The sequence below is a fragment of the Hydractinia symbiolongicarpus genome, chromosome 7 (genome assembly GCF_029227915.1).
Source record: "Hydractinia symbiolongicarpus strain clone_291-10 chromosome 7, HSymV2.1, whole genome shotgun sequence".
Lineage (NCBI taxonomy): Eukaryota > Metazoa > Cnidaria > Hydrozoa > Anthoathecata > Hydractiniidae > Hydractinia > Hydractinia symbiolongicarpus.
The window spans coordinates 5845722-5859141 of record NC_079881.1 but is presented as its reverse complement, the minus strand read 5'-3'; the positions used below and the strand labels follow the sequence as shown (position 1 = coordinate 5859141).

At 33.0% G+C, this 13420-nt stretch overlaps 2 protein-coding genes across 4 annotated transcripts in view; one reads left to right on the top strand and one right to left on the bottom strand.

Moving 5' to 3' along the window:
* Positions 1-6085, top strand: part of LOC130648921 (TOM1-like protein 2) — a 22625-nt gene extending 16540 nt beyond the window's left edge. Inside the window, exons 6-15 of the mRNA XM_057455050.1 lie at positions 493-551; positions 912-959; positions 1061-1270; positions 1409-1487; positions 1626-1726; positions 2245-2282; positions 3474-3726; positions 4066-4085; positions 4759-4798; positions 5074-6085. Coding sequence (XP_057311033.1) covers positions 493-551; positions 912-959; positions 1061-1270; positions 1409-1487; positions 1626-1726; positions 2245-2282; positions 3474-3726; positions 4066-4085; positions 4759-4798; positions 5074-5313 — 1088 coding nt within the window. The 3' untranslated portion in view covers positions 5314-6085. The remainder of the gene's footprint in view (positions 1-492; positions 552-911; positions 960-1060; positions 1271-1408; positions 1488-1625; positions 1727-2244; positions 2283-3473; positions 3727-4065; positions 4086-4758; positions 4799-5073) is intronic.
* LOC130648925 (glycine receptor subunit alpha-3-like) lies at positions 5570-13420 on the bottom strand. 3 transcript variants are annotated; one of them, XM_057455056.1, is made up of 7 exons: positions 13250-13420; positions 10374-10441; positions 9439-9644; positions 9223-9305; positions 8985-9119; positions 7524-7855; positions 5570-7143 (listed from the first exon to the last, which is right to left on the bottom strand). In XM_057455056.1, the coding sequence occupies exons 1-7, from the start codon at positions 13374-13376 to the stop codon at positions 6793-6795; spliced, it is 1302 nt and encodes a 433-aa protein (XP_057311039.1). In that variant the 5' UTR covers positions 13377-13420; the 3' UTR covers positions 5570-6792. The 3 variants fall into 3 exon arrangements, with proteins under 3 accessions (XP_057311039.1, XP_057311038.1, XP_057311040.1); XM_057455055.1 differs by having other exon boundaries at positions 13241-13419; XM_057455057.1 differs by lacking the exon at positions 13250-13420 and adding an exon at positions 10887-11262.

The following is a 13420-nucleotide window of genomic DNA, read 5'->3' as shown; positions in this document are numbered from 1 at the left end:
TCAAAAAATCTTAAAAAAAGAATAGCATTATTGAAGAAAAAAAATAGTTTTGATGTTAATGAATTGGAATGTGATTATATTCTTGTGTTTTGCCCTCCAATGAAACTATTATGTGCTACAAACTGCAAGTTGAAAAATTGAAGTTTCGCCTGTCAAAATTATGCTACCGGAATTTATCAAAATTGAAAATTTATGTTGTCATTAGTTTAGTGTGAATGACCAATTTGGCATCAATATTAAGTGCTGTATGTAGAAGTGTTCAAAAATGTCCCAAATAAGCACCCTATGGAAGTAAAAATAAATAAGCCAGTTACTTCTGCCAGTAACCTCAATTTCAACAGAAAAGCGTACTGTTATGGATTTTTCGTCAATGAGTGTAACAATAAAAATTTAAAGAAACACCCTTACTAATTAAATGCCCCAGGGAGAGAGTGAATTATTTTTTAGGTTTCCAGGCCTAAATTGTTTATTATCCAACTTTCTACTTTTCAGGTCACGAATTTCCTGCTCAGGATTTAGATACTTTGTCACCGATATTTACACCTAATAGGGTAAGTAAAAATTAAGATGAAATATTCAACATGGGTAGTTTGAACACGTCGTTGCTTACCAACTTCATCAACTAGCAATGCTTCACAATCACTCTTTTGCAGGACCTGTTAAACGAGGACAAGTTCCTATCAATTTTTTATTAAATTCATTTTAGACAGTCATTTGTAAATAAACCTGCACATTAATTATTCAATTTTGCTTAAAATCTTAAATTCTGCAATCTTAAGGAAAATGCTTTTATATCCAACCATTTTATTTCACATTTCCCACAATTCTCGAGGTCTTCTTGCAAACTGAAATTCCGTAAACAATTTTTTCCTTTAATTAAGCAGCATAAATGATGATGACTTGTTTTTTAGTCTGAGCTAGCAGGTCCTGAACCACAAATTAATGGAACAAGGGCAAGGGTAAGTCAATATATTTAAAATGCTTATTAACAAAATATTGCTACTAGTTAAGTAACATTTTTTTTTTTAATTCCTATTGAAAAATTTGTTACACGTTTTAGACTTTCGCTCCTCCGCCTATGCGTAGTGCTACTGTGAGGGGACAACCACCTCCACATCAACCATCAGGACCAATTAATCCAACACCTGAACAAATGGCAAAAATGAGAAGCGAGTTGGATATTGTAGAGGGAAATGTACGAGTCTTGTCAGAAATGTTGTCAGAATTGAAACCAGGCCAGGAAGAGCCGAACGATTACCAACTTTTAGTGGTATAGTCTATTAAAAATTAACAACTTTGTTTCAAGGGAATTTTTCTTACATAATAAACTACTTCAGACACGATGCCCTGGAAAAAACAAGTATGAATTTTTTTTTTGTGATGTATAAAAGTTTTAAAAAATTTTCAGGCACTCAACAAAACTTGCCGTGAGATGCAAAAGCGTGTTGTGGTTTTGGTGGATCGGATTGCAAACGAAGAAGTGACAGGTACTCATTTGTGATTTGCTATTTTGGATATGGTGAAATGATGTTATGACATCATTTCTGGCATTATTCTGTGAAATATAAAACACAGTGGACAGATGTTTCAAACCTATCATTATTTTTTTCATGTTTTTATAACAGGTGTGTTGCTTAAAGTAAATGATGATTTGAACAACATCTTTATCAGATATGACAGATATGAACGCAATCGTAAAGCAGTGACTGGTGAGGTCTCACGCGAGGTTAGTGGCACTTTAAATTTACATTATGAAAACATCTTGTTGATAGATGCTCAAACACATCTAGAACGGTTATGTAGTTTTTGTCCAGTAATGCCCTTATAAACACAGTGAAGGCTTAAAAAGAAATTGAAAGCAGGCTGAAACATACTTGGTCCAATTTATTTTCAGGCTCAAAATATGCATTATTAGAATTTTTATTTTAGAAAAAATTACCTTAAACGTTAAAGTACAAATTGAATATTGAAATTAAACACTCTAAACATCAATATAATTGGGACATTTTCTTTTTTTTTTGTTACACACTGCAGCAAGAATCCGCCTCACAATAACGTTTGATATGTGCCTTTGTTTTTTTTTGTTAATCTGAGCCTAAAAGTGTTTATAAGATTTTTGTTTTGAGTCGAGTTTATATAGAAATGTTAAAAATCCTGGTAATTATGAATTTTATTTATTTGTATTATTTGTAAGGCTATCTATCCAATCCACCCAACGTATTCAAATGAAATTCGTTTCTTAAGGATGCTGTTGACGATTCAGACATTAAACTTGAAGACAAGTACGTATATTTTGTATTGTGTGGCATGTTAAACAGCTTAGGTCCAGAAGATTTTGTGAGTTTAACACCAAATTAAATACTAAACTAGTGAAAAATTTACATTAAAAAAAGGAAAGTTTCGTTTGTTAAGTTGTTATCGGGAATTAAAAGAAAAAAATAGTATGTTTATATATTCACTAGAATTAATGTTTAATTTATTTTACTAGGCTGCAACCCTGGACAACGCATTAATGAAAATAGCAATTTCAACTTTTTCTAGTATTACAAAACAAACAACATCTGACCACTACGCAGCAATAAGTTGTAAATGCAACAACATTTAAGTATTTCACGTTAGATTCAAGTTAGATTTAGGTCCCAGAGTATGGCTGGCGGTCTTCTAAGATTTTGAGAAAATCCTTATGTCACTAGACATTAGTAGGAATTGAGGTACTTTAACAAGCTCGATGGAAATTAAAATAAAGTCATCTTCTAAGCGTTTACAGATTAACATTTTTTCCAACAACCAATCGGAATTCTGAAAACAGTACCATCTCTAATGTAATGGATATTAAGTATATTGGCTATGTCGTAGATACGGTCAGTAGAGGTGGTCCTAAAATTGGCTTGGTCCAAAAATTATTTTCTCCGCGATTGTGTTGATTGATTGATTCCGGTATGTGTAACTAAAATATTTTAGACATAATTTTTTTGGTCAATTTATACTCAAATTTGAGGAGCATCAAAATTCTAATTAAGTCCGTGAAAAGTCTGTTAATCCCGATGTTGCATACGCAGGGCCTCGAAAAAAATCGAAACAGTATTCGTTGAATCTGGAAGGTTTTCTGCAACACGTTTTGTTGTAAGAAACACAATGTTAACTATAGGCTGGGATTAGAGGTACTTAAACTGCGAACTCGCAACTTATTTAGAAAATTAAAAAAAAAACAATAGGTTGATAGGAATCTTGCTACGAAATAATCTTAACAGTTTAAAACAGAGGTCTGACTCCATAAGTTGTAGAAAATTTCCTTTAAAATTAAGAAACATCCAGGTTGAACCCAAATAGTACGTTTTTTATTAAAAAAGTACCATGCAAATCCATTTGTAAAAACCTCTACTTTATAACCCCTCCCTATATTGTATCCTGGAAACATGTTTGGCAGATTCGTCAATAAAAGCTTTATAATAACATTATTTTTTAACATCTAGAGGTCCCAGTGCTTTGATTGATTTTGGTGATCTGTCAAGCGACCAACCGACTAGAAATGACGCCGACGATGAATTCGACATGTTTGCTCAGTCACGTGGTACGACATTTGCAGCTAGTCGTGAAGCTGGTTCAACGTATGACGACAACAGAGAAGGAGTGCCCAATGAAGGGAGTATAGCGGGGGTGATGAGTGCAAGAGGACCCTACCCGAATCCCCCTCCTGCAACTGTAGCAGACAACACTGACGGAAAAGTATGTTTCTTTAATAGTTGAGCTTTTGTGTGCTTTCTGAGAATAGAGTTTATTAAATTTTAGCGAATAAACAAGGTAATAATACGTAACAACTTTTATAATTAGTTAGAAAATTAAAAATTGCTCATTCGAAAAACGAACAAAATTATGACGTAATGTTTATGTTTTTAAGTCATAAATTTGCATAATTGAAATGTTTCTGTTTTGTGTGTTACTAAACAAAAAAATTCCGAATAAAAGTGACGAAATTTTAAAGTTATCCGACGAATAATTTTGTCCGACATTTTTTTGTCCAACATTTGTCCAATTAGGTATCCTAATTGTTAACCTTTTTTTTAGGAGGTCAAGCTTGAAGACGAGTAAGTTTTATTGCATTCTTTTCCTCAACTGTTGTGTATTAATATCCTACATTCCCTCGCAAATTCTTTTTTATTTATTTCTTGCTCATATACATCGATTTCAGAAACTCAGTCTATTTAAGAATAGTCCCATTCACAATAAAACAGCCAGCTAAAATATAGGTCAGTAAGATGTTTAGTGGGCAATTTTAGTGTTACTTTGCAGAAAATTTTAGTCGACTAAATTTTTCCAACCTGTTTACTTATATATATTTTGAAAGCATTTAAACAGAATCGCAAATCAAGCATAAAATAGGTAATAAACAAATAAACGTAAAAAAAAATTTATTAAATTCTCGATTTTTATAACAACATCATTTAAAATTAATAAACACAAAAAATCGAATATTTATAAGCATAAAAAACCTTTAACTATTATGGGATTTTGAGTTTTATAGGCTTGTGTCTACTAAAAAAATGAAAACCAGAAATTAGTTGAAAAATTTACGCATTGTCTGTGTTTTTACTTACTCACTAATTAAGAAAACTAGTCGTTAGCCAGTGGAAAATCCACGGGTTCGCCCGTCCCAGCTAAGCTACCATTTTGCGTGACAGACAGACAGACAGACGTATACGGGCATTATAATATAGTTAGGGCTTATATTTCAGGTAACGTTTGCTTTCTTTTTTCTAGTATTGAAGATGTGGAAAAATGGCTGCATGGTATGGATTTGGTAAGAATATTTTTTTTGGATACAAACTATCAAGTTAGGCTTAAAAATGGCTCGAAAAATAAAAACAGCCAGCTCCGAGTTAGATTTTACTTGTCTCTATATTTACTTGTCTGTATAGTAATATTTTGTTTCTGTCTATGCGCAAAATGGTACCATAGTAGCGAATTAGCGGCAAGTAATAATCCGAGAACCGAAATATGTAAAACGGGTGAACCTGTGGATTTTGTCGACTAGTTTGTATGTGAAACATTTTATCACATCTGTTTTTTGATTAGGATAAAATGGAAGCCGATGAGAGAGCCGCAAGAGAAGCCGCCATGAAAGAGAACGCCCCAAAGTACACCGTGCAGACGAGCGATAATGCGAACTCGATGAGCAGCTCAGAATTCGATCGATTCTTATCCGAGCGAGCTCGTGTTGGATCGCAACGCGTGTCCACGTCTCCGACTGAACCAGCGAGGCAATTGACTAATGTTGCCGGAGAACGCAAAAATGAAGAAATGTTTGGTTTATAATGGCTGACTATTTATTATAAATATTGAACGTGTTTTACAATACCGTTCTTTTGATTTGATTTTCTTCATGAAAAGCATTGCAAAATAACTCCTTTTAAAAGTTAATTTTTTATTTAATTTATTGTTTTACTTGATGAAAGATACTCAGAGATCTAGGTGCTAAGTTGTCAAATAATTGTCATCTTGTTCAGAAAAAACTTTAGTGGAAGTCAAATCGTTTGAAATCCGATGGAAAAGTTGTTGCAACATCTAAAAATTCTTTTTTTGCAGAAATATTTTCATAGGAAGAATCTTTCGTAGAAAATTGTAATAAAATTTGCGTTATTTAAATTTTGTTAGTCTTAGAATTTTTTGTAGTGGCACCATAAAATAAGCCTCATATTTTGTTTTGTTTTGAGCCTTAGGATTCTTAGCAAATTGAATTCCCCTTCTTTAAATTATTAAAAAATGTAATGACGTCAAGGTCATAATTGAAGAAGTGAGAAGAGACAATTTGATTACTTCTACACTATAAGTTTTTCCTAGGGAAATGTTGTATAAATAAATTTCAGACTAAATCCCAATTTTGCACACACAAAATTTGGTGCCTCAGTAGGCCTCAGTATTATTCTTAGAATTCTTACAAACAAAGTGTGTAGCGGTTATTTCAAACAAGTTCTCAACAAGTTTTGTTGGATGGGAATACATCACTAAAACGTAAAAAGTAGAGAATTTTTCGTGTTATAAGACAACCTTTGATGTAATAAATATTTTGAACATAGATTTTATTTTATCTGTTTGGATTTCATTTTGTTGTCCCCAAGTTAAAGAAGTTGTAATGTAGTAGTCAATTCAAGTTACTTTTGAATATACAGCAAAATGATATATTTTAGGGGAAGAAAATTTTGCACTTTTGCTTTTTTTGAAAAAAAATACTCTTAAACCTAGATTTGATACGTAAAAACCTCTACTGATTAGCTACAGTTCCTATAACAAATCCTTAATAAATAAATATTTAATAATATTTTAAGATGACAAATTCTGAACTTAAATTGTACAAAAAGTTTACTTAATGTTGCTAGAATGCAAAAATTTTTTGGCCCCCAATAGTAGATTCTAATGACGATTTGCGGTGTTGGTTCTCCCAAATTCGAAACGTGAAAAACTTTAATTTTTTCTCATCACACCTTAAAAAGGGTAACTGCGTAAATGTTCTTTTAGACTGTAGCCGACAAAGCATTACGCAACACACCATGGTTCCAACAAAAACAAAAGATTTTTTTCTAACTAATTTTTTTAAAAAAATAAAACTTGCGTCTCAGTCCTCTCATAGGGGCAAATATATTAGACCACACTCATGTTTCGGAGTATCCACTTTTTTTCTTTCTTGCAACTTCTGTGACTTGTATTCACCCAAAGTTTCTTGTTGTTAATCACCCGATTACATTTATTATTTTCGTTTTAACTTCACACGGTTGACTACTGCATCCAGTACGTCTTTCAAGATTTAAAGGCAACCATGTTTACATTTTCGCGTTCTACGTTTCTATAGTAACCAAAATAACATGTCAAGAATATCAGATACAAAATGGGCAAAAGAATCTGAGTGACGCGATCAAGTTTGTGTACATCAGGTCGTGTTGGTTGTTTTGTTTTCGTTTGTTTACTCGTGACGTCATCATGTAATGGTAAATAATCGCTTTCCGCCGGTGCGTAGTCGTTTTTAAAAACGGCATTTTGGCGGAGAAATCCGTTTGTTTTCTTTTTTCTTTTTTGTTCAAGCATAAGAAAACTCCCATAGCTTACATGAGTGTTCAAGTCTGAAGGGTCTTTGCTTGTATCGACTTTGTCCTTAAAAGAAATGAATTATGAGATCTAATATTTTATTGCTCTACAAGTTTCCGACTTTATTTATTGTTGACATTAAAGTGCTAAGGATGAAAGAAGGCAAAAGGTATATCTTAGACAAAATTCTAGCGTACCCTAGGAGAAATAAAAATAGGTCAAATCAAAGTTATCATAATAGGAGAATAAGCACTAAATTGGTCCTATTTTTCCCACACGCTTGAAACTGGGCCATAAAAACAAAATAATTTTTCGTTCCCCTTTATACGAGGCTACCGTGAAAGAATTAGATCGAAGCTTGGCTTCCATTTTGTTTCACCCTCATTCCTAGATATTTTTTGCTTTTAGACACAAACACGATATCAAAATAACAACCACGACCTTACCTTTTTTCGTCTTTGTAGTTGCAATATAATAACATATTCAATCAGTGCACAAATAATAAGAGAAATATTGACCACCAAAAAAATTTGCATGGGAGTGGTATAAGAAACTTTTACAGTCTGCTCACTGACACCTTGCAGGATAAATACATTTGCTAGAAAGCCAGTTACGATTATTCCAATACGAGCTGGGACTGCAGTATCGGGTATCCAGAATGATGCAAACGAGAACACGGATAACAGCACTGATGGGATATATGCACGGTAGACGAAATACATAAAAGTTCGCTTCACATAGAAGTGCATGTGAAGTAACTTGAATGATTCAGTCTCGTCTAAAAATAGAAAAAAAATCATGTTTAGATCAGCACAGATAAGTGAAGAGGATAAATTTACACGGCTTGTTCTGGATAGGTTCAAATAGCTGACTACTCACGAAGATTCCACCCTTAATAGGTTAAAGCTTTTCATATCGAAGTTGTCTTACACCAATCCTTCAATCCAAATTTATGACAATAAAGTAAACTTACTGTCCATGTTTTTGTAATGTGCTATATGACTTACGCGATAATTAAATTGCAAAATATATTAATTTGTGTGTGGTAGTTGAGGCCATTTTTCTTTCTACTGATACTTCTGCAATACACAATATGTTACGAAAAGCATCAACTCGTGTATTCGCTGCAGGCAGTAGGTAGGTAGGTTTTGTTGATGTTGACGAGCCAAAATCAATAAAACTATATCGCATTTGCTTAGATATTTCGTGCTTGGTGTAAAATGACCCGGATGTGGCCGATAGTTATAATACGGGTATTATTCGTATAAAAGAGAAACAATAAAAAGCCCTGCTGTGAGGTTGGAGATAACGCACTTACGCGATGGCATTGAGAATAGGGAAGTATTAAAGCACACAACCATCATCACAAAAATATATATGCACATAACGTAATGATACGATTAAGCGCCCAGCATTTTTTAAGCGCCCCACTCTATTAAGCGCCCATGCAAAAAATCCAAAAAATTAATAAGCGCCTAGGGCGCTTGATTGGATCATTACAGTACACGTCTTTTTTATAAGAAATTTAACTTTCCAAATACTTCAGTTGATAGAAAATTTCGTTAGACCCGATAGAAATTTACCTAAAGGTCGTTTAGCATAAAGTGGAAAAAAAATTCAAGTTTATTAAAATCTTGCCAAAAAATTACCGGTGTAGGCTCTCAATTGTTTAAATTAAAATCAATTTTTTGTACCTAATACCTGTGATAATAAATATTTAGTTTAAAATCAGGAATAAGGGCTGTCCCATGAAAAGAGTTTAAATTTTTCACAACCACAGTCCAAAGTTTGCTTGTATCCAATATTGTTTATGCTATAATTATCTAGAAATTTTGCAGAGATTTTTGTATATTGCTTAAAGCGGTAACCTATATAAAACAATCGTAAATTTTACTTGATTTTCTTACGTCCTATTACTGTTTGGTATGTTTCCGTCTCTGTGTTGATACCGATCAAATCGTAACCATCCAATAAAATTCCTTGTCTTCTTGAAATTGGCAAATGATGCCATGATATGTTGATTTCATCAGTTGCATAAGCATCTAAACATTTAAATAATACGAACGAACGAACGAACGAACGAACGAACGAACGAACGAACGAACGAACGAACGATAATTGCAATAGCAGGGTTAAAATACTTACAGTTTTCTAATGTTAAATGACAGACTTGAAGGTCCATAGGGTAATACTTTAAATTCATTTCACATCGACTTTTGGCCAGGAGTCTAAAATCGAAATAGTTAATGACCAATAAAATTGTTAGTTAACAAAATAAGTATTTACAATTTTCTCCAAAAAATCCCTGGAAAGAAGGTTTACTAAAAACCCAGGGTTTTTCAGATGATTAAAAACACCAACCTTCGAGCAACATACACTTCACCATTTGGTTCAATAACAGTTCGAATAGCGTTCTTAAATTCTTTTGTTTGATGAGAATCAAGAACAGATGTGTTTGGAGTCCATATCAATTTATCAAGAGAAGTAGTCCGAATCGTGTGGAATTTCTTTGATGCAAGTCTTGGATCATTCCACCATTGACGTAAATAAAAACCGACTTCAAATGTCTAAGAAGTTTGAAAGTAAAAAGTTTTACAGAACGCATAACAAAATCAACGATGCCGGCAGCAATAACAACGACGACGACAAATCACAGCAGTATCAATAACATATAGAGAAAGACAGCGAAAATAACAACAAGAAATCGACGACAACGAAGACACCAGCGACAACAACAACGACGATGACGTAAACAAGCATAACGACAACAACGACGACAACAACAGTGACAACAACAGCGACGATGGCGTAAACAAGTATAACGACAACAACGACGACAACAACAGTGACAACAACAGCGACGATGGCGTAAACAAGTATAACGACAACAACGACGACCACAACAGTGACAACAACAGCGACAACAACAACGACGATGGCGTAAACAAGTATAACGACAACAACGACGACAGCAACAGTGACAACAACAACGACGATGACGTAAACAAGTATAACGACAACAACGACGACAACAACAGTGACAACAACAGCGACGATGACGTAAACAAGTATAACGACAACAACGACGACAACAACAGTGACAACAACAGCGACAACAACAACGACGATGGCGTAAACAAGTATAACGACAACAACGACGACAACAACAGTGACAACAACAGCGACAACAACAACGACGATGGCGTAAACAAGTATAACGACAACAACGACGACAGCAACAGTGACAACAACAACGACAATGACGTAAACAACGATATAACGAAAACGGTACTTACAAAATCACTCTCGTCAATCTTTCCCAGTGAATGAACATAAACTTGTACTGTGATATTAACTGCTGATCCTAAGAAAATAAAATATAGATTATGTAAAAAGTCATAGCAACCTATTCCAGGGCTTGTTGTCTCTGTTATGTATGAGAAAGCACCTGTGAGTGAAAAAAATCCTAGGGTCGAGGTAGGAAATTATAATTTAAATTGTTGTACCATAAAGCGACCATAAAGTTGAACGGAGTATATTTTTGAAAAAGAAATGATGTCCCGACAAATTCTATTTCAAGGCTCGTTGCCTCTTGTTTTTATACTGGGACGTCAAGACGAAATATCTTTTTCTTTCTCGCTGTCCCAATATCTTTGGTTTTACAGCCACACTGACTTAGATAGTAAATTACACGGAATATTTACATAAAACATTTTCCTAAGCTTCTTTGTTTCTTTTTCAATTAATTTTTATCCGGATAAAAATAGATAAGAAGTACTGGGAATGAGATTGTATTTAATTGTATTTACCTAAATCATTTGGACGTTCAAACTGTTCATACGAAACTTCTTTCAAAAGTTTTTCCAGCCTTGTTAGCCCGTTTGTAGCGCGTAGAATTACGAATAACAACAAAAAATTGAACATAGCTCTCAGCTTACACCAGCAGTAATTACGTTTTTACATACTCTCTCATCAGAAATATATTTTTATAAACACGCTGATTAATAATTTCTTTAAAATAGGATAATTATATTTCACTGTCTTGGGTATAAATGTTTTATTTAAAGAGTTTTTTTTAATATTTTACACTCTTTTAAGAACAGCTTTGCAATGCCAGAAAATGAGGATAATAGAAACACCATGAAGCCGGATTTTATTTAGCATTCCATCACTATTTTTTATATCAATAAAAAATGAGCCAAAAGAAAATCCCTGGGAACGAAAGTGGACTTCGAATCGTAATTAATAATGGTAATCATATAACGAATTTGGTTTCTCTTATTACACACATTCGATCAAATAAGAACGTAGCTAAATGCAGGTTTCTTATCAATGTATAAAAATCAAAATAGCCCTGGGGAAGAGGTTGCTTTTGTAAAAGGAGGATGTATTTGAAACATGTCGTAATGTTAATTACTCGAACTTTAATTTCCTCACTGTTGATTAATATAAATTTGCACCTTCTCTGATTTCAAGTGTTCTCTCTTTTTTTTTGCATAAATATTTTTCATCTTAGGTACGGCTACTACCAAATTTTTCTGCGCATGCGTAAAGTGTTAAAATTTCGTCATTTCACAAACCTATGTTGTTTAAATGTATGGCGACAGGTTTACTAAAGCGTTCCTGTAAACAAAAATTTTTTCATAGGCGTACTAAAAGGCGTAATATGCTTTTCCCGCCGGTATAGGGTTAAGCCAATCAAATGCAAGAACTTTCAAAATGGCTTACAAAATGACTTTGTTTTAAGAAACATGTAGTTGTTAATGAGTGGGCTAACGCTTTTTATCAACCTCGTCTCATTGGTCTCGTTGCCCTTGAGCTGTTATTACGGTGCGGACTAATTTAATAAAAAGGCAAAAATGACCTTGGGAACGAGGTTGCCATGGGAATGAGGTTGCCTTTTTATACCATCTTTATTGAATGCGACTGTCTAATGGAAACAATAGGATTTAATATAAAATAAATTTAAGGTCGATAGATAATTATAATATAAAACTGAATGTTAGACAAAGAAGATAAATATAATAATGCCCATTGTTCTTAAAATACCATAGATAATATTACCATAGAATTATTTTTGTAGCAGTAAGTCAGGAAATTCAAAATGTAATGTTTAGGTAATATCTTGTCCAACCGATTCGTTTTAAGAATTCTAAATTCTCCCTAATATATATATTCTTCCTAATATAATTTTTTTAGTGCTAACTATTTTTTATTATTACGTAAGTATTAAGTACTTTAAGCGTCCGACGAACGAAATCTGTGCAACGTTACTATGAAGAGCGTGTCGTATTATTGAAAATGTTAAGAACAATCAGAAATTGTAGTACGATATTAGGTTAACCAATGGAAAGCCATCGTACAGTAAATTTTATTATCATGTAATTTGTCAATAATTAATATTTCAATTAAGAGATTTGTTTTTCTTAATTACAAAGATGGTAGAAATTTTAACACGTGCTGCGAATTAAAGAAAAAATGAGGATTGCATTTTCTTACAAGAACCAAAACATCTTTTGTATCAATTTTTTTTTTTTTTTTTATAATCAATCAAGCATCCAAACTCATTTTTTGTTCATTTTCAACAAAGGTTTATGGAAAATAAAGTTTTTATTATATTCAACCAAGGACATTCAGAATGTCACAGCCGTCCTCATGTCTGACAAGGTAAAAGGTACTGAGTCGAACTTGCGAATGCGGAAGCCATGTTGTCAATGAGCTCACGAGATTGTTTTTTTTTTGTTTCGGTTCGTAATGAAAAGTTTGTTATAAGAAATTGCGATGTTTGCATCTTTATGTTGTTGTTCTTATTATGTATTTTGTAAATTTTTTTTACCTTGACTGTTCTTGTAAATTGTTTTTTAGATTAAAAAAAACCCAACAACAATAAAATAAAAGCAAACGTTCATCCAAGTTCTAGCCAGAAAAATTAAAAAAATCTACAAAAGATAATTATTTCCCCGCTTTTGGCTGTTGCTCTGAACTTTGTTGTTGTATTTTTTATACGCTTAAAAAATATCTAACAGAAGAAAATGGTGATGATAAAAATTCTAAACTAACTTCACGAAGTTGTTATTAGCGAACGATAAATCACAATATAAAAATTAAAATATTACTCCAGTAGAAGATCAAACAAAAATAATTCATATAAAAATATAGCTACCTTCCGTACTTGGTTTTTGATATTTCTCGTATTTTATTTCTTTTAGTTGCGCTTCGAGCAGTGTAGAAGCTTGTACAAAATTCGAAATCGACAACAACAATAACAACATGGCCTCCATCATCCTCAAATTTGTCATAAAAATTACTTCTTCTGCATGTCACGTCAACTCTTATAAATATA

Excerpts from the sequence above, each read along its gene's own strand:
- LOC130648925 (XM_057455055.1), bottom strand. The coding sequence starts at position 13,376 with ATGACAAATTTGAGGATGATGGAGGCCATGTTGTTATTGTTGTTGTCG. Across the intron at positions 10,442-13,240 it reads TCAAAAACCAAGTACGGAAG|GATCAGCAGTTAATATCACA; the intron begins GTAGCTATATTT and ends TTATTTTCTTAG. Across the intron at positions 9,120-9,222 it reads TCATTTAACATTAGAAAACT|ATGCTTATGCAACTGATGAA; the intron begins GTAAGTATTTTA and ends TTAAATGTTTAG.